This window comes from Castanea sativa, chromosome 8 (genome assembly GCF_040712315.1).
Source record: "Castanea sativa cultivar Marrone di Chiusa Pesio chromosome 8, ASM4071231v1".
NCBI lineage: Eukaryota > Viridiplantae > Streptophyta > Magnoliopsida > Fagales > Fagaceae > Castanea > Castanea sativa.
The window spans coordinates 44,533,713-44,552,726 of NC_134020.1; the positions used below are offsets into that span (position 1 = coordinate 44,533,713).

Genomic DNA, 19,014 nt, shown 5'->3' on the forward strand with positions numbered 1-19,014 from the left:
AATAAGTTCTCCACCACATTCTATGGGTGATCAAAAGTTATAAAAAAATAGTTTAAATTAATACCAAATTTTGCCAATATATCAGTACATTGATTAACTTCTCTATAGACGTAATTAATATAAATCCAAGGCATGCCCATCAAAAGGTTCCTGCAACTGCAATTAGTAAGTAAAGGTTCAAAGTGATGGTTAGGAGTAGAATTTTTCGTAAGTTTTTTTTTTTTTGATAGGAAAATTCTTCATAAGTTGAAGAGTAGACAAAGCATCCATTTCAACAATTAAGTATGGATAGATTCCCATCACTTATTTATATATATATATATATATATATAGATATATATATATATATAAAGAGTACAGATTCCCATCTCTCAAGGCCCAAAGTTCGGCTAGGCAGCTGTTTGTGTTTCCCGAAATGGTAGAAATATCTTTTGGGCCTACTTTCATTTCCGCTCTTCCAAAATTTTCATTGCCTTTGACTTTGGTCTTTGAAGCATTAGGTTTCCGATTATCATTATGACAAATCAGCTTTCAATTTAGGCCTCAAAAAGTCTCGGGCCGGCCCATTCTATATCTAGTTTTCTACCAAAACAATACCTTTGATTACGTAGTCGTCGTGGACGGCAAAACGACGACAGTTCACTTTGTCGTCTGAACTTTAAACAATTTGAAGTTTAAACGTCAACGAAGTACAACAACAGTCATAAAACGAAGAAGAAGCTCTCATAGTTGTACTGTAAACCAGTTCAGCTTGTAGCTCTGATCTGAATCACAAAATCAAAATCCCCAAACTTTTTGAGCTCTGAATTCTCCTTCCAGAAAACGCAAAGCGAATAGAGAAGAATGGAGGAACCACAAAACGGCGCCGTAGGCTCTGCGCCAGCAGAGACCGAAGAGGAGCCCATAGTCGGGCCGGGTCCTGCCCCGCGCGCCCGACCCAAGCGACCCCTCCAGTTCGAGCAGGCCTATCTCGACGCGCTTCCCTCCGCTAACATGTAAGCTTCAGCTTCTCTGCAATTTCTGTATTCTTTCGAACACAGTTTAGGGTTTAGGGTTTATGCTTCAGAAACTCGATTGAATTTGGGGGTTTTTCACTTTTACAGGTATGAGAAAAGTTATATGCATCGCGACGTGGTCACGCATGTGGCTGTCTCTCCGGCAGATTTCTTCATCACTGGAAGCGCTGATGGTAAAACCACACACATTGTTTTTGTGCTTTCTCTTAATTGGTAGAAATTTGTATTATGTGATATAGTGTTACTTCTTTTATGTGGCTGTTTAGTTTGTATTGGATACAAGTTTAGTGTGAATGCCCCTGGATTACTCGGCAACTGAGGTGCCTGTAGGTTTTACTAGCTAGAGGCAAGTACAAAGGGTTCCTGAGTTATATATATAAAGCATATATAAAGCTCCAGGCTTTGATGGTTTCTCCATGGCCTTCTATCACCATTGTTGAGGAGTTGTGGAAAGAGATGTCTTAGCTGTGTTTGAAGAGTTTTATCAACACCATAAGTTTGAAAAATCTCTTAATGCAACTTTCATAGCCTTAATCCCTAAGAAGAATGATGCTTCCAATATTCGTGATTTAGACCTATTAGTTTGGTGGGGAGTGTTTACAAGATTTTGGCTAAGGTGTGGGCTAACCGCCTGAAAGAGGTTTTGGATCAATTGATATCTGAGTCTCAGAATAGTTTTGTGGGTGGTAGACGGATACTTGATTCAGTTCTTATTGCTAATTAGTGTGTTGATAGTAGGATGAAGAGTAAGATTTCGGGGGTTATTTGTAAATTAGATATTGAGAAAACCTATGATCATGTGAATTGGGAGGCTCTTCTAGATTTGTTGAAGAGAATGGGATCTGGGGTGAGGTGGTGTAGGTGGATCCGCACTTGCATATCTATAGTCCAATTTTCTGTCTTGTTTAATGGGTCCCCAGCTGATTTTTTTGGGAGCTCGAGGGGATTGAGACAAGGGGACCTACTATCTCCCATGTTGTTTCTGGTTATGATGGAGATCTTTAGTAAGATGATGAAAAGAGTTGAAGGGGCTGGTTTGCTACGAGGTTTTAGGGCTAATGGTAGATGGGGTGGAGGGGTATGTGTCTCGCATCTGTTGTTTGCGGATGACACGATTCTGTTCTGTGATGCAGATGAGGAACAGATTCTACATGTCCAGATGCTTCTTCTTTGTTTCCTTGAAGTGACAGGTTTAAAGGTTAATGCTCTGAGGAGTGAGATGGTTCCCATTGGGGAGGTTCCTAATGTCCATGTCTTGGCAGAGATCTTGGGCTATCGGATTGGGTCTTTGTCTATGATCTATCTTGGTATGCCATTGGGGGGCATCCCATAAGTCCCCTACTATTTGGAATCCTATCTTGGAGAAAATTGAGCGTGAGTTGGCCGGATGGAAGAAGATGTATTTGTCAAAAGGTGGAAGACTGACGTTGCTTAAAAGCACTTTAGCTAGTCTTCCTACTTATTATCTATCTCTTTTTACCATTCCTAAGCATGTGGCTAATAAAATTGAGAGGTTGCAAAGGGATTTCTTGTGGGGGGATTCCAAGACTCATTTGGTGGGATGGAACAAGGTGTGTGCACCTTTGAAAAATGGTGGGTTAGGAGTAAGGAAATTAACTACTTTTAATAAAGCCTTACTAGGGAAGTGATTATAGCGGTTTGGAATTGAGGAGACAAGGCTTTGGAGAAGGGTTGTAGCTCTAAAGTTTGGGGTAGAATGGGGGGGATGGACCTCCAAGGTAGATAGAGGGGTACATGGGTGCGGTTTGTGGAGAAGTATATGTATGGGTTGGGAGGAATTTAGCAAAAATATTCGGTTTGAGGTAGGGGTGGGAGATAGAGTTAAGCTTTGGATAGATCAATTAATGTGGGGATTCTCCACTTCAATTGATTTTTCCGAGTGTGTATGGGATTGCCTCCAATAAAGAGGCATCGGTGGTCTCTTCTCTTAATTGGTTGGGGATAGAGGAATGAAGAAGCTGGGATGTTCGGTTTATTCGGAGACCAAATGATTGGGAAATGGGTGGGGTGGATGAATTTCTCTGTACCTTGGGTTCAAATTTACCTCCCACCGAGAATGGAGATATTTGCGATAGAAGTTGACAAAGAATGGGGATTTTGATATTCGATCGTTCTATAATAAGTTACGAAGTCCCTTACCCATTATATTTCCTTGGAAATGTGTTTGGAAGGTTAAGGCTCCTCGGCATGTCTCTTTCTTTGTGTGGACTGCTCTTTCTTTATGTGGACTGCTATATGGGATAAGATCCTTACAGGTGACAATTTGAGGGGTAGAGGGATGGATTTTGTTGACTGGTGCATTATGTGCTGTTGTAACAGAGAGACGGTGGATCATTTGCTACTTCATCGTGGTAAGACTTATCGGTTGTGGAGTTTGATCTTTAGATCGTTTGGGATTTCTTGGGTCTTGCCAAGATTGGTTGCAGATATGCTCTTTGGTTGGCGGAATTGGCTTGGAAAGCATTCGTCTAGCATTTGGAATTTAGCTCCATTGTGCTTAATGTGGTGTCTTTGGAGAGAGTGAAATAGGAGGACGTTTGAGGACATGGAAAGTCCGGATGACTAGCTATTGGCTTCTTTCAGTGGCTCTCTGGTTGACTGGTAGGGCTTGGGGACTCACCTCTAGTGATTCTCTCCCCATGTTCCTTAGCTCTCTCCTTTGTAATTAGTATATTTTCCTTTTTTTTTTTGTTCCCTCTCTTGTGTTTCTTATCTCTCTGTAATTTTCTCTCTGCCTTATGTTTTTCTGCATAAGGTAGTGTTTTTGAATATACTTCTTTATTACTCATAAAAAAAAAAATATATGAATCACCTAGGTGAACCTCGGTGACTAATGAGTGGTTGAGACTTGAGAGTAGTCGTTACGAAAGTGACGATGAAGTCTTTAAATGTTTCAGATTTTTGCACTTTGCATTCTCCAACTTGAAATACTTTTGTATCTTGAGACTGCATAATCTTTAAATGGAAAATAAAAGGGGCAGAGCGGGGTGAGGGGGAGAAGACCTTTGAAGTTGGTTGTCCTGTCATTGTGATCATCACTCATAGTCTCATAGTGTCACAACCTGAGAAAAGAGCTAAGACTCAGCATGCACCCACGCAACACATGCACTCATAGAATCTAATCCAATCCAATCCAAATTAGGGTATAACAATCTTCCCCACATAAATGTCTGATGTAAATTCTCAGGTCTCATGTTGTGCTGCACTGTCTCCAAGCCATACAACATTACTAGGTTGCCTCTGATACCATTTTTCATGAATTGAGTAAAGCAGTATCCTCATTTGTTTTGTACCTGAAAAAGACTAGTCATGTTACAATTAAGAGTTCTCGTAATGGCTTATACAGTCCAAATCAACCTAGCACATGCCCGATGTGGGTCTCAACACATGTCAGCACAACATACACACACCACACCAATACAATATAACCCAGTCCAAACAATATGGGCAGTATCATGTGTAGTCATAATCATCCTCTTTCTCTTTACCAAGTCAATTTACTTCATGGAATTTGAAAGAAATTATGTTCTAAGTTATGTTGGGTGCTGTAACAATACAAAGTCTTGGACCAAATTATTTAACCATTTAGGATATTATTCATTTACATTAGTTTTTATGTTTATTTGATTGATTGAACCTGCTTTGTTTTTCTCACAGTAGCACTCAATTTATTTGACAATAGTTTTTTTCGGTGGGGCTATTGGTGGGGATAGCTAATAATACTAAATTCTATTCCATGAACTGACAACAGTTTCTGAACATGTGTTTGTGTGTTTTACACTTTGCTTTTATTTATTTATTTAGAAGAAAAATAGGGGGGAAAGAATTGACAGTAAGGATATACATGTTAGCAACTTTGTTCAAATTGAATGTGAGGTACAATATATGGGAAGATGCTTTTGATTGATTCCAATGTAAGCAACACTCAAGAATGTGTGATGTGTTATTAAGTTAAAGTAGTTGAGGTTCCTTTCTTTTCTTTTTTTCCTTTTCAAGTTAAAGTAGTTGAGATGGCAGCAAATGCTTGCTTGAAGTCAACCATCAAATGGAGCGGAGGATGGATTCAAAGATGGTTTTGTGCATAATGTTAAGTGAGATAGATGAGCATTTTTGAGATTTCATGGTAAAATATGTGGTGCCAACATATGTAGTTATAGGTTGTAATGTTTGAGACAAGTGAAAAAGTTGTCTGAGGGTGTTTGTTCATGTGAAACGAGTAGAAGGGGTGGCAGAAAAAAAAATTGGGTTCTGATTGGGACAAGTTGTTGCAGCCTTTAGTTATTTCAAGATAAGAAGCTGCATAGTCAAGAAAGGGAAAAGTGACTTTTCTTGCTACCTTAATTGTTGCTTTACCTATTAAAAGAGAATTTCTTATGCTAGACATTTCCTTTGGCCATATGAGATGACTTGAACTGGTGAGACAATGTTTTTTATTATTTTTTATTTATTGGTATGTTACACACATCCAATGATCTTGAAGCCATGACCTTACCCTCCACAGTTATAGGGGAAGAGGTGCTATATAAGCAGGAGTTCATTGGCTTAATACTAGATAATATTATGGTATTGTTTTAATTGTCCAAAAAATTGAAATGAAGCAATAGCGCAATACTTATTTGAACTTTCCGTAGTTTGAAGTGAATGAGTTCTTTATACTTGCGGCATAGTTTGTCAGTTAACTTATTTGAATGGAGTATCGATTACTCTATTTTTAGCAACAAAAAAAAAGAGTATCAATTACTATCGCTTTGTGGAATGAACCTGGTTGTTGTGGTGATTTCCCTAATTTAATTTTCCTTTATATCATATGCTTATTGGATCAAAGCAGTCTACTGGAATATGTGTCGTAACATTGTCATCCAATACAGCCAGATCACGTTGGGTTATTGTTTCTAATGGGATGGGTGTGTGATGAAATTACTCTAACTTATCAGTCTGATTGCTTTATTCTCACCCTTTTTCCCTTCCCTCTCTGATTAGGGCATTTGAAGTTCTGGAAGAAAAAGCCTATCGGTATTGAGTTTGCAAAGCATTTTAGATCCCATCTCGGTCCAATTGAAGGAATAGCTGTGAGTTATTTCTCCTTGTATGACTCCTTGTTTAAGCATGTGGAATCTTGTTTATTATTAATCCTTGCTTTGATTCTCAATTCATTTCTTATAAATTATGGATATGCATAAATTGCACGTGCTTCCTTTTATGCATATGTGTGATTTTGTTTCATGGAGTTTGTACTGCTCATAGCATCATGCCATTGGTCATTCTTTTTGGATTGCTGTTAGCTGTGAGTCTGCAACATCATAGGCTACTTTCACATTCAAAATCTTTACTGGTGATGTGTTAAAACAACCACAATAAGTACTTGTTTTAATTTAAAAAGTGAACATTTGTGTTTAGGCATGGACAAGGCACATATGCCCACACAACCTGGGTTTCAGTATCCTAAATATTGTTCATCTCGTTTAGAAATGCAGATTATGACCTGTATTCATTTTTCAATATAAAAATGCATGCAAAGTGGTATTTTGGGGAACTACAAACTGTTTCAATCTACTTCTCATTTAATCTTAAAATACAGATTAGTTCAATTTAGAGTAGTCGAATCACATTTATCAAAAAAATAAGTGGCCCAATTGCATTTTAGCTTCTTATGGTAACATGCAAATATGGCATATTAACTACTACTTCCATGTTTTACAAAATTTAACCCCCAAAAAGAAAATGAAAAAGCAACTATACCATCATTGCTGGCCCAGTGCAATATTTTGCCTTCAAAACTCTTTGTGCTAGTCCTCATGTATGGGTCATAGGCAAAAGAGGCATTCACTTCAAAGTAGTGCTGGATAGTGCTGATGTGTGCAGTTTTTGTTAGAGTATCTATCTATTTGAAATTTTTGTGTTTTGATTAGCTAGTGGTCAAATTTTTTTCGTGAATGCTGTCATCAACCATGACATTTTTCAGCTATGCAGGTTAGTGTTGATGGGTTGCTTTGTGGTACCATTTCAAATGATCGTTCTGTGAAGATATATGATGTGGTTAACTATGATATGATGGTCATGATTGGCCTACCATTTGTTCCTGGTGCCATTGAATGGGTCTACAAACAAGGTGATGTCAAAGCGAGGGTTGCCATTAGTGATCGGAACTCCTCATTTGTGCACATATATGATGCTAGATCTGGTTCAAATGAACCAATCATCTCCAAAGAGGTGTGTTAGCAACCTTCAAAGCAGCACACTTTTCAAAATTTTCTGATTTTATATATACATATTCATTCACTATACATGTTAAGTTTGTTTAGTTAGTCCCTTATATTTTATTTTTGGTTTCTATATCCTCTTCAGATACATTTGTGCCCGGTAAAAGTTATGAAGTACAACCCTGTATTTGATGCTGTGATATCTGCCGATGTGAAGGGAATTATTGAGTATTGGAGCCCCGCTACACTTCAGTTCCCAGAAAATGAGTATTGCTCTATTCTCTCTCTTAAAAAAATATTGGTGTTGTGTTTTTACTTATGTACTCCTCTATGTTTCTTGAATAACTTTCTTCCTTAAATGGCTTGATTGTGTCTGGAATGGATTACTACAACCTAATATTGGAATCATTGTTTATTGTTGCTTCATTTTTAGATATTCAAATCTGTCCAGTGCCTTGGATGTTCTAATCGTGCTTCTACTATATGGTTCTTGCAGGGTGAATTTTAGATTGAAAAGTGATACGAATCTCTTTGAAATTGTGAAATGCAAAACTTCTGTTTCTGCTATTGAGGTATTATATACACATGTGCTTTTAACTTTTTTGGTCTACTGTTGGATTTAATGCATTTTGTGAATGCTTAATCTTCTTGATTCTTCTTTTTAATTGATTTATCTATAAAAATTCACTGGTGACCTTTTTTGTATTACCCTTCAGGTGAGTCCAGATGGTAAGCAATTTGTGATTACATCACCTGATCGTAGGATAAGAGTGTTTTGGTTCAGAACGGGTAAACTAAGACGAGTTTATGATGAATCCCTTGAGGTAATGTAGTTTTTTATTGGAATTTCATTAAGGTTACATTTGTCTTGGAAGCTCTTATGATGATCATGTCTCTATTGTTGTTAAGGTGGCACAAGATCTTCAGAGAAGTGATGCTCCCTTATATCGATTGGAAGCTATTGATTTTGGGCGAAGAATGGCTGTTGAGAAGGAAATTGAGAAAACAGAAAGCGCACCACAACCAAATGCAGTTTTTGATGAAAGCTCTAATTTTGTCATATATGCAGCCCTCCTTGGGATAAAAGTAAGATATTATTGTCATGTAATTGGCAATACAACTCATATTCTAATTCATTTTTCTTACCAAGAAAAAAGCTTCTTTTTTGGTCCTATTGCCATTTTTTTTTTTTTTGCTGAATAATCTTATTGTCATTTTTAACACATCATTCTCTGTCTCCTCTCTCCTATTTTTGTTTTACTATTAGGTAGTAAACTTGCACACCAATAAAGTTGCCCGAATTCTTGGAAAGGTGGAGAACAATGATAGATTTTTGAGAATTGCACTATATCAAGGTGACCGAAGCAGTAAAAAAGTTAGAAAAATTCCTGCAGCTGCAGCAAATGTAAATGAGAGCAAAGAGCCTTTGACAGATCCCACTCTTCTATGTTGTGCTTTCAAGAAGCACAGAATATATCTTTTCAGGTATGAGAGTTTGCACTTATTGACTGATAATGTTACCATTGCCTGAATTTAGTTATTTCTTGAAAGCATGCACTAGTATGTTCAACTGGTTACAGGTTCGTACCGATGACCATCAAATTACATATCATGAACCTAATTGTAATGAAGTTTAGAATTGTCTAGAAGGGTGTAGGTGTATCATTTGTGAGATGTTTAGCAAGTACTCTCTTTAACATTGGGAAGCGTGTTTGAGTATAACTGTTTTCCTAAATGCATTCAGAGTACTGTTTCATTTTATTGCTATTTATTAATAAATATTAAGAACTATATTTCCATTTAGTCTTAATTCTGATATTTTCTATGGTCCTGATAGTCAAAGAGAACCAGAGGAGCCTGAAGATGCAACTAAGGGAAGAGATGTGTTTAATGAGAAGCCTCCTCCTGATGAACTTTTAGCCGTGTCTGATATTGGAAAGTCTGTGACAACATCTCTTCCTGACAATGTGGTGAGTTTTCTTTCTGTATTTCCTATTAAATTAGATTAAAATTGTTACTTGCAATCAAATTAAAGAAAAATTGTAGTTGAATTATGTGCATGAGCTCCATTGGAAATTATTTTGTTTTCTAGTATCAGACCTCTTTTTTTTTTTGGGTATTTATAAAAATAAAAAAAAAGGAAGAATTTCTGTTACTAGAAATTTTCCTGTCTCAAAAACAATTTTGTGGATTTCAAAGTTGCAGAAAACTGAAAGTGGAATGAAAAATGCGCATAAAAATCATATTTTTATTAACTATTTATAAAATAAAAGTTAAAAACTATTTATGGGCCATTTGCTGGAAAAGTATACATTTTTCCAGCCAAGATTTTTTATGTAGTTGAAAACTATGGAACATTTCTAGATGTTTTTTTTATTGGTTCTTTTGAGTTGTTAACTGTTAAGTGGCCTGCATATTTTACATTTCCAAAATTGTGTTGCTGATTCTGAAATGACCTATATTTAGAAAAATAAATTTAAATTGCAATCCTGAAAAAAAGCCCTTTGAGAGACAAAGCATTGTTTATAAGTTTTTTCGTCAAATTGTATGTAGTTCTTCTGTTCATTCTGGATGGTGGGAGAACTGTTGGGTGTCAAGATCTCTTCACTGGATCTTATATCTTATCCATCCTAGCCTCTTATTGGTCCTACTATCCGCTTGTAGAGAGTATAATTCATTTCAAGATGGGTGGATGTAGTATTTCTACTTTCATGCCATGTTGTGCATCACTTTACCTTGTCTGCATGATCTCTCTCCTTTGTGTGATATGTTCTCTTATCTTTTCTGCTCCATTTCTTGTTTTCCCAGATTCTGCATACCACAATGGGTGATATTCACATGAGATTGTACCCAGAGGAATGTCCAAAAACTGTGGAGAACTTTACAACACACTGCCGGAATGGCTACTATGATAATCTCATTTTTCACCGCGTCATCAAAGGCTTCATGGTACAGACAGGAGATCCTTTGGGAGATGGCACTGGAGGGCAATCTATTTGGGGCAGGGAGTTTGAGGATGAGTTTCACAAGAGGTTTGTCATTTTTTTTTTTTGACAAGCATTAGCATTTGGGTGCAAATGAGCTGAGTGAAACCAAGTTTCACATTATTCAGGCTCAGCTTGGTAAGGAATTATCCAGGCTTGTGCTTGGCTTGAGCTCAATCCGAGCCTCAAATTCCTGCTCGAGCTGGCTTGCAGGCTGACTAGAGCTCACCATGTGAACAACAAACTAGCACCAACCATGAAGCATCCAATCCCAATAATAAACCTACTAAATCAAGGTCGTGGGCCTGCATAGTAGTACATGCCCCAATTACCGACTTAACTGTCCTAACCCTATTAAAGTTTTGAAATGGATGGAAAAATGAGTGTTTTTCATAGAATAAGATTTTTCCTCTCTTTAACATTGGCTACCAGTGTGGGTTTGACCAATTTTTTATTTTTTGTTTTTTTGATAAGTAATGAAAATTTTATTCAATCATTAAAAAAGTGTCACCCAAGTATAAATGATGTATACAGCTGGGGATCAAAACATTCAATAACACAAATTACAAGCATCCATCAAATGATAAAATTAAGAGAATCAAATTACACTTCCTTGGGCTTTTCAAATATTATCATCTTTAGTCATCAATATCTTTATTAAGATTTTAATTACAAAAAAAAATAAATAATAATAGCAATTACCAAACTATCTTTATAAAGATTTTAAGAAGGCCCTCCATCAATTGTAGCTCTAATGAGTCATGATGAGCCCATGCGTGAGCTTTTTCACAAGCCTTAACAAATTTTGCTCAAAACTGTTCAAGCTTGGCTTGTTTACTAAATGAACTTGAAATTAAAGCTTGAGTTTGTTGATTTGTTCACAAGCATAAATATACAAACGCAAACAAAATTTATCAAGCTGAGCTCCAAGCTGTTCATTAATGGCATGGTTTGTTTGCAACCCTAATTTACACTAGATTATGATATGCACAAAGGAATGAGGCAGTTCATTATAAAGAGTCTATCCTGTGTGACAAGTGAGACAGTTCACTGTAAAGAGAGTCTATCTGGTGTGTTAAGTGTTAGGGTGTGAACTTTGAGCACCATTTTTTGTAAGAATTTCCATTATTGTTGAAAATATCCTGCTTTCCTTTGAGCTAAACCACTTATTTGCACTTGAGTTTCCTTTAGTCTTTGTTGATAATCCTATCTTTCATTTTTTTGGGGGCCACTGGAATAGATCTTGTATCTGTGTCCCTAACTCATGTCATGCTGAGTTCTGTTGTGATTGAAGCTGTTGCAATCTTGCATGTATAAAAGAATGGCCCTGGTCTGCCTTCCTATAAGTGTTTTTTTTTGTTTGGTTTTTTGATGGACCTTCAATGAATTTAGATGTTTTGGAAGAAAAAGTTTGGTTTTACTAGTATGTTGGATGACTGGCAATAGGTTGGGTATGAGTGGAACCATAATAAATCTTTGGTTCTTTGATTAAAACTGCATTACTAAGTACTAACTGATACTTATTTTTGCTTCTGCAATTGATACTGTTATTTAGTTAATTCTGTGTGTATTAAGTAGAAGTTACATTGGATGAATCATTTGTGTTTTTTTGCAGTTTACGACATGACAGGCCTTTCACCGTGTCAATGGCAAATGCAGGCCCAAACACTAATGGGTCTCAATTCTTTATCACCACAGTGGCTACTCCTTGGCTGGACAACAAGCATACGGTTTTTGCTAGAGTTATAAAGGGAATGGATGTTGTACAGGTATAGTTGAGTTTGCACTTATGTGGTCACTGTTCATTACCTGGAATATTGTAGTATATCTCCCTTCAACTTGCATATCAGTATGCTCGGACACACAAAGGCACCAAAAAACCTGTCCAAGATGTGCAGAACATGATTTTTTGGGGGGTAAAATACAATTTTGGTCCCTAAACTTTACCAAAATTTTGGGTTTAGTCCCTAAAATTTAAAAGTTCTTTTTTCATCCTTCAACTATTGAAAATATTTTACTTAGTCCCTAAACTATTGAAAATATTTTACTTTGTCCTTAAACTTTATCAAAAGTTTGTTTTTCATCCCTAAACTATTGAAAATAGTTAGCAGATCATTGATTCAGTTCTCATTGCCAATGAGTGTGTTGATAGCAGAATGAAGAGTAAGATTCCGGGGGTGATTTGTAAGTTAGATATTGAGAAAGCTTATGACAATGTGAACTGGGAGGCACTTCTGAAGTTGTTCAAGAAAATGGGCTTTGGGGAGAAATGGTGTAGCTGGATTCGAACTTGTGTCTCTACAGTGCAGTTCTCTGTGTTGGTCAATGGGTCTCCAGCTGACTTCTTTGGTAGTTCTAAAGGCTTGAGACAAGGGGATCCATTATCTTCCTTGTTATTTTTAGTTATGACGGAGGTGTTTAGTAGGATGGTGAAGAGAATGGAGGGGGCAGGTTTACTTAGTGACTTTAGGGTGGATGGTAGGAGAGGTAGAGGGGAATGTGTTTCACATTTGCTATTTGCGGATGATACTATATTGTTTTGTGATGCAGAGGTGGAGCAAGTCCTTCATGTTCGATTGCTGCTACTTTGTTTTCAGGCTGTGACTGGTTTGAAGGTTAATGTAGCTAAAAGTGAGATGGTTCCTATAGGGGAGGTAAATAATGTGCATGCTTTGGCAGAGATATTGGGTTGTAGGGTTGGGGCCTTGCCAATGACTTATCTTGGTATGCCGTTGGGGGCGTCCCATAAATCTCCTTCTATTTGGAATCCTATTTTGGAGAAAATTGAACGAAAGTTAGCAGGGTGGAAGAAGTTGTATTTGTCAAAAGGTGGTAGGCTTACACTGCTTAAAAGTACGCTATCTAGCCTTCCCACCTATTTTCTATCTCTGTTCACCATTCCTACACGTGACAAACAAAATTGAGAAGCTGCAAAGGGACTTCTTTTGGGGTGACCCTAAGACACATTTATTGGGTTGGGATAAGGTGTGTATGCCTATTGCTAATGGAGGTTTGGGTAGTGGGAAATTGACCACTTTCAATAAAGCCTACTAGGAAAGTGGCTTTGGCATTTTGGAATCGAGGAGAATAGGCTTTGGAAGAAGGTGGTAGCTTTGAAATTTGGGGAAGAATGGGGGGGGGGGGGTGGACGTCTAAGTTGGGAAGGGGTGCTCATGGGTGTGGTTTGTGGAGAAGTATCCGGATGGGTTGGGAAGTTTTTAACAAAAATGTCCAGTATAAGGTTGGAGTGGGGGATAGAGTGAAATTTTGGACAGACAGATGGTGCGGAGATCTTCCTCTCCATTTGGCTTTTCTAGTCTTGTACAATTTTGCTGCAAACAGAGAGGTATCCGTAGAATCATCTTTGATATGGCAAGGAACAGGGGATAGGAGAACTTGGGATGTTCGTTTCATTTGGGGTCCTAATGATTGGGAGGCAGATGTGGTGGATGATTTCCTTCGATTCTTGGTATTCAATTTACCTTCAGTGAATGATGGTGATTAGTTGAGATGGAAGTTGACAAAAGCCGGAGATTTTACTATCTGTTCATATTATCATAAGTTACATGGCTCTTCTTCCGTTGTCTTTTCATGGAAAGATATTTGGAAGGTTAAGGCACCCCGGCGTGTCTCTTTCTTTGTTTGGACAGCTGCATGGGATAGGATCCTCATGGGAGACAACTTGAGGCTTAGGGGCTTTGACTTCGTTGACTGGTGCATTATGTGTCGGTGCTATGGTGAAACAGTGGATCATTTGTTGTTACATTGTGGAAAGGCTTATCAGCTGTGGTGTTTTGTTTTTAGGATTTTTGGAATTTCATGGGTTCCCTCATGTACGGTGTCAGATTTTCTATTTAGTTGGTGGAACTGGTTAGGAAAGCATTCATCTTACATTTGGAACCTAGTTCCGTTGTGTTTGATGTGGTGTATTTGGAGGGAACGCAATCGGCGGACGTTTGAGAATTTGGATAGATCTGAGGACCAACTGCTTGCTCTCTTTTTTGGTTCCCTTTTTTATTGGGCTAGGGCTTGGGGACTCACATCTAGTGACTCTCTTCCTCTATTCCTTAGCTCTCTTCTTCTTTGTAATTAATGTTTTTCTATGTTTTCGCTTTTTCATCTTTCTTGTACTTTTGTTATGCTGGTGCTAATTTGCATCTAGCATTTTTTTGAATATACTTTTTCTTACCTATCAAAAAAAAAAAAAAATTCTTATTCCCTATTTTTGTCTCTAAACTGTTAAAAAATCTCTTTACAAAGTTTAAGGATGAAAAAAAGAACTTTTTAAAGTTTAGGGATGAAAAACAAACTTTTAGTAAAATTTAGGGACCAAAATAGTATTTTACCTCTTTTGTTCCCTGTTTTGTTTTGCCATATTGTTCCCTCCCCCTCCCTTCCCGCATGCAATAAAGCTTCACAAAACATGATTGTTAATTGGAATGATTGGCACCTATTGCTACATATATTTTCCAACTTTGGGCCATTTATTTGATAACCTTCAATACCATAATAAAACTGAAGAGAGATTCCATGCTGTTGGATGTGGGAATTTCCAATAATTCTTTGGGTCTATAAGCTCATACCAATTCACACATGTAAGGCACAAGGACATGTTACATGTGTATATATACAAGATCTATTGTTACATATTTTTTGTACATTTCTCTGTTTCCTTTTAAGAATCTAAAAATCAAAGATTGACCAATGTCTGAAACTCTTGAACATTGTTGACAGGCTATAGAGAAAGTGAAGACAGATAAAGGTGATAGGCCATACCAAGATGTGAAAATTCTAAATGTGACTGTTCCCAAGTCTTAAAGTATCTCGTTTCTGATGGCTGATCTGTCAAGATCTGGTTTGTGGTCCTCATTAATGTCCTTTGGCTGCAAAAGATTGTCAGGTAAATGCTTTGTCTATCTTCTTTTGGCAGTCACCTGCAGTTCACTTGGGACTATATTTGAGGTTCTATGTTTATATATATATATATATATATAAGAGTATGTGTGTGTGTGTATATTTTTTTTTTTGAGAAACAAACGTACACAGGGGAGAGGTGATGGGGTTCTTACACAAAGACACACCACAAAATTCACTTAAAAGTTACCAAGTCATTGTAACTTTTAAGGAAAAGTAGAGGAAGATGGGAGTTAAAAACTGTTAAAGGATTGAATGAAGAATGGAAAACTGCCCATTGATGGCGTATAGGTCCTTAAGGGGTAAAGTTCCATTGTGTTTTGTGAGGAAACTTCACTGCTATAAAGGAAGCATGAAATCTGCTACCAATGTGACTGGCTGACTGCATAACTGCATTTTCTATTATTTTAGAAATATTTAGGGGAAAAAAAAGGATCCTACTACCTAGATTTTTTGTTTATATTTGTAAGCTACCATTTACGCTTTTTTTTTTTTTTTGTGGGTATATTGAGTACAACCTTTTTTAGTAGCTTTTATTGACAAAGAGGAGATACCTCATGTATACAAAAAATGTATACGCAAACAACAAGAACAAGCAAGCCATAGTCCCAAATTTTTTTGTAGTCAACTACAGATTGTTAAAAAAATAAGTCAGGGTTAGCCACGTGTACATAAAGTACTCCTAAAATTACATTTTGGAAGAATTACACTAAAAAAGAGAGGATTTGTAATTTCTATAATTGAATTCGTAACACTAGTTCCAAACAAGCGTGACCACTCAAATAGTGATCTTGAAACTAAGGATTTTTGCTTAACACCTAAAACTTCCATTCCATTGAATGTGCAACTGTTCCTCTCCCTCCATATTGCCTGCAATCATTATTATAGCTAACAGCAGATTATGTTCCTTTGCCAGGTATGCCGTGCTTGCGTATGAAAGGAAATCAAAGAGTAACATTATTGAATATGTAGCCTTAGCTGAAAACGCCTTGCTGAACCTATTTTGGGATCTTGTCTATGTACGAATAGTTTCTCTTGTTAGATTTTAATTTTAGTTTTCTTTTTGATAGGGAGTTGACCTGTAGTTGGAATGTTATCTTAATGCTTCCCGAATTTGTGAGGGAGGTTTTGCATGAGATAAACTTTTTCTTTTATTATCATTTTATATCATTTTACTTAAAAGATAATTGTATGTTGTAATTTGTAGAATATTTTAATCATTAAAAAAATGGTAGAAGAAAGATCCAGTGGATCAAAATTCATGAATAGATTGTGCATCTGAATGATAGCTTATGTTTTTCTTTCTATCTATCTCTGATTTTCTAGGCTATATTTAACCTATGATGAGCTGAGAACAGCTATAGAATTGCAAGACCAAAATGAGAATTTTCCATCCTTTTTTACTTTTGTGTATTTTCTTGACTCCAAATGCTGGTTTTACCCTTAGAAAGAATGGACTTTTTTTCTTTAATCACAATTCCCATTTTGTTTTTGGACCGTTAGCATCAGCTGTCACAAGAAGTCTGATGTTTTATAAGTCTATCAACATTATTTTTCATTACTTTGTCTGCAACCCTTTGGTAAGTTATAAGTGGTTGACAGTAACATTGTTAACAATCCTAATCTGGACCTACGGTAGATGAATCTGGAGTTCCACAATGTAGAGGATCACCTCTACTTTGAGAAAGTTCCAGCTTTTCGGATTCATAGTTTGTAGTGTGGAGCAAATATGATGCACACAAGCCTTGCTTAAAAATCATCTATTTCTCTCATAATCTAAGTGGAAAAATATATGGAGTGTCCGTTTGGAAATAACTTATCTAACTGAAAGTGTGTTAAAGTATATTTGTACTTTAAAAACGATGGTAAATTGCAAAGTACACTCCTAACATTTAGATTTGCTTGAATTTTACATTCTGAAATTTGAAAAATTGGATTTTACACCATAAAGTTTACTTCCGTTAGCAAAATCACTCTCTTGTTAGTAGTTTGCTGACGTGTACATTTAGTGCCACATAAGCTAATGAAGTGTTCTAGTTGATCAAATTAAAATATGACACATGGATATAACAAATCCACGTCAAACAAATAACTTAAGAACTTTAAATAATTAGAATAAACAAATTTTTTAATTAATTAAATAAAAACTAAAAATATAATAATTCACTTCCTTAGCAACTATTGTGCTGGGTTTCTCATGGGAATTATCCACTTTTCTTAATGTCTTCTTCCCTTCGGTTAAGCTTAAGCCTTTGTTGGTAGAAAAAATATTAGAAAATGCTCATTCAAAATTTGTTAACATCAATTACTTCTCACAACAACAATCAAACCAATAAAATATCAATAAACCACAAATTGATGTGTTCAACAGAGAGTGAGAGGGAGAGAGAGTGATGAGGAGATTAAACTAGTGACGGAGCAAATCAAGTGGTGGTGGCCAAGCTTCATGCAGCCAAACCTTAGTCGCTCCCACTGACCACCATGAGCCATAGTAGTACAACCACCATACATGGCAGCACAAGTCAAAAGGGTCTCCACCACTGATGGCCTCTCTCTCTCTCTCTCTCTCTCTCTCTCTCTCTCTCTCTCTCTCTCTCTCTCTCTCTCTCTCTCTCTCTCTCTCTCTCTCGTTTTATCCTTTGGTTGATTTGGTCATTAGGTTATGAAAGCTTGAGGATTTCATTTGAGTTTGGGAAAGAGGGCTTATAAATTCGTGGGTTTTGATATGTGCCCAGTTGAAATTGCTTGTGTTTTTTATAATGAGATTTTAATTTGATTTGTAATTTTTTTTTAGGAGTGACAAAATCTGACACGACCTGCGAACTCAACAGAACTAACCCGTTTAAAAATAGGCCATGAGCTAAGGCTAAATAGGTTCGGGTCATATTCGAGTCGACACGGTTGACTCATTTAATAAATGGGTTATGTTCGTGTTCAACATGTGAATCCGTCTGACCTGTTTGACTTGTATAGCTTATAAATGTATTAGCTTTTGTTATTATTGCTTAAATTTTTGTTATAAATATATGTTTATTACTATATTTATGGTTGTAATTGTATTTTAGCTTTAGATGTATGGGAATTGATAATAAGTTATTCAAGTTAGGTATGACCTAGGGTTACTAAATAGGTCATTTGTATTGACCATTACATAACTTGTTAATCAAACGGATTAAATGTGTCAGGTTGGGTTGATCTGTTTAATAAACAGGTCGGATTAGGGCTGAGAATTTTTGACACGTTTATTAAACAAATCGGGTTCGAATTAACCCCATATAGCCGAATACTCATGACTCAACATGACATGAACCTAACTCACAAACACGAATTGCTACCCCTAATTTTTTTTAGTGTTTGTTTTGATAGAAATCTTGATTTCTTAGGACAATTTTGAATGCCCTAAATATTGTATTTTAAGTATTGTGGTTGTTGGTTTTACTTAGGGGTGACAAAATTGGACATGACCCACGAACCTGATACGACACGAAATTAGCAAGTTATGAGTTGAGGCTTAATGGGTTCATATCATATTCGAGTTGACACAACTAACCCGTTTAATAAATAGGTTGGGTTAGTGTCCATCACATGGAACCTATTTGACATTTCTGACTTGTTTAATTAAATGACATTTTATTAATTTACCTTTCAAACCCTAGATATATAAACTTATTAGTTGTTGTAGCTTACTTTCTTTGACATATTATGACTGATTATTTGTAATATTGATATATGTTTTAGTTTTGAATGATTATATGTGATGTAATTACTTGTTAGTACTGAATTTTATATTAAAAATATTTATATGTTTGGTTTTTCATAAATCATATCAATTTGGTTCATAATAAAATTTGTTTTTTCTTTTGTTTTGATAAAATCTGA

General features: G+C 36.4%; 1 protein-coding gene across 2 annotated transcripts; it reads left to right on the top strand.

The window, feature by feature from the left end:
- The first annotated feature begins 709 nt into the window (after positions 1-709).
- On the top strand, positions 710-16,403 carry LOC142605609 (peptidyl-prolyl cis-trans isomerase CYP71). Of its 2 annotated transcripts, XM_075777033.1 has the most exons (14): positions 710-995; positions 1,104-1,189; positions 6,018-6,106; positions 7,008-7,247; positions 7,383-7,504; positions 7,734-7,809; positions 7,954-8,061; positions 8,147-8,323; positions 8,505-8,722; positions 9,075-9,207; positions 10,046-10,269; positions 11,837-11,990; positions 14,956-15,121; positions 16,052-16,403. In XM_075777033.1, exons 1-13 carry the CDS (start codon positions 844-846, stop codon positions 15,037-15,039), a joined length of 1,863 nt encoding a protein of 620 aa, XP_075633148.1. In that variant the 5' UTR covers positions 710-843; the 3' UTR covers positions 15,040-15,121; positions 16,052-16,403. The 2 variants fall into 2 exon arrangements, with proteins under 2 accessions (XP_075633148.1, XP_075633150.1); XM_075777035.1 differs by lacking the exons at positions 710-995; positions 1,104-1,189 and having other exon boundaries at positions 7,000-7,247.
- The last annotated feature ends 2,611 nt before the right edge of the window (positions 16,404-19,014 follow it).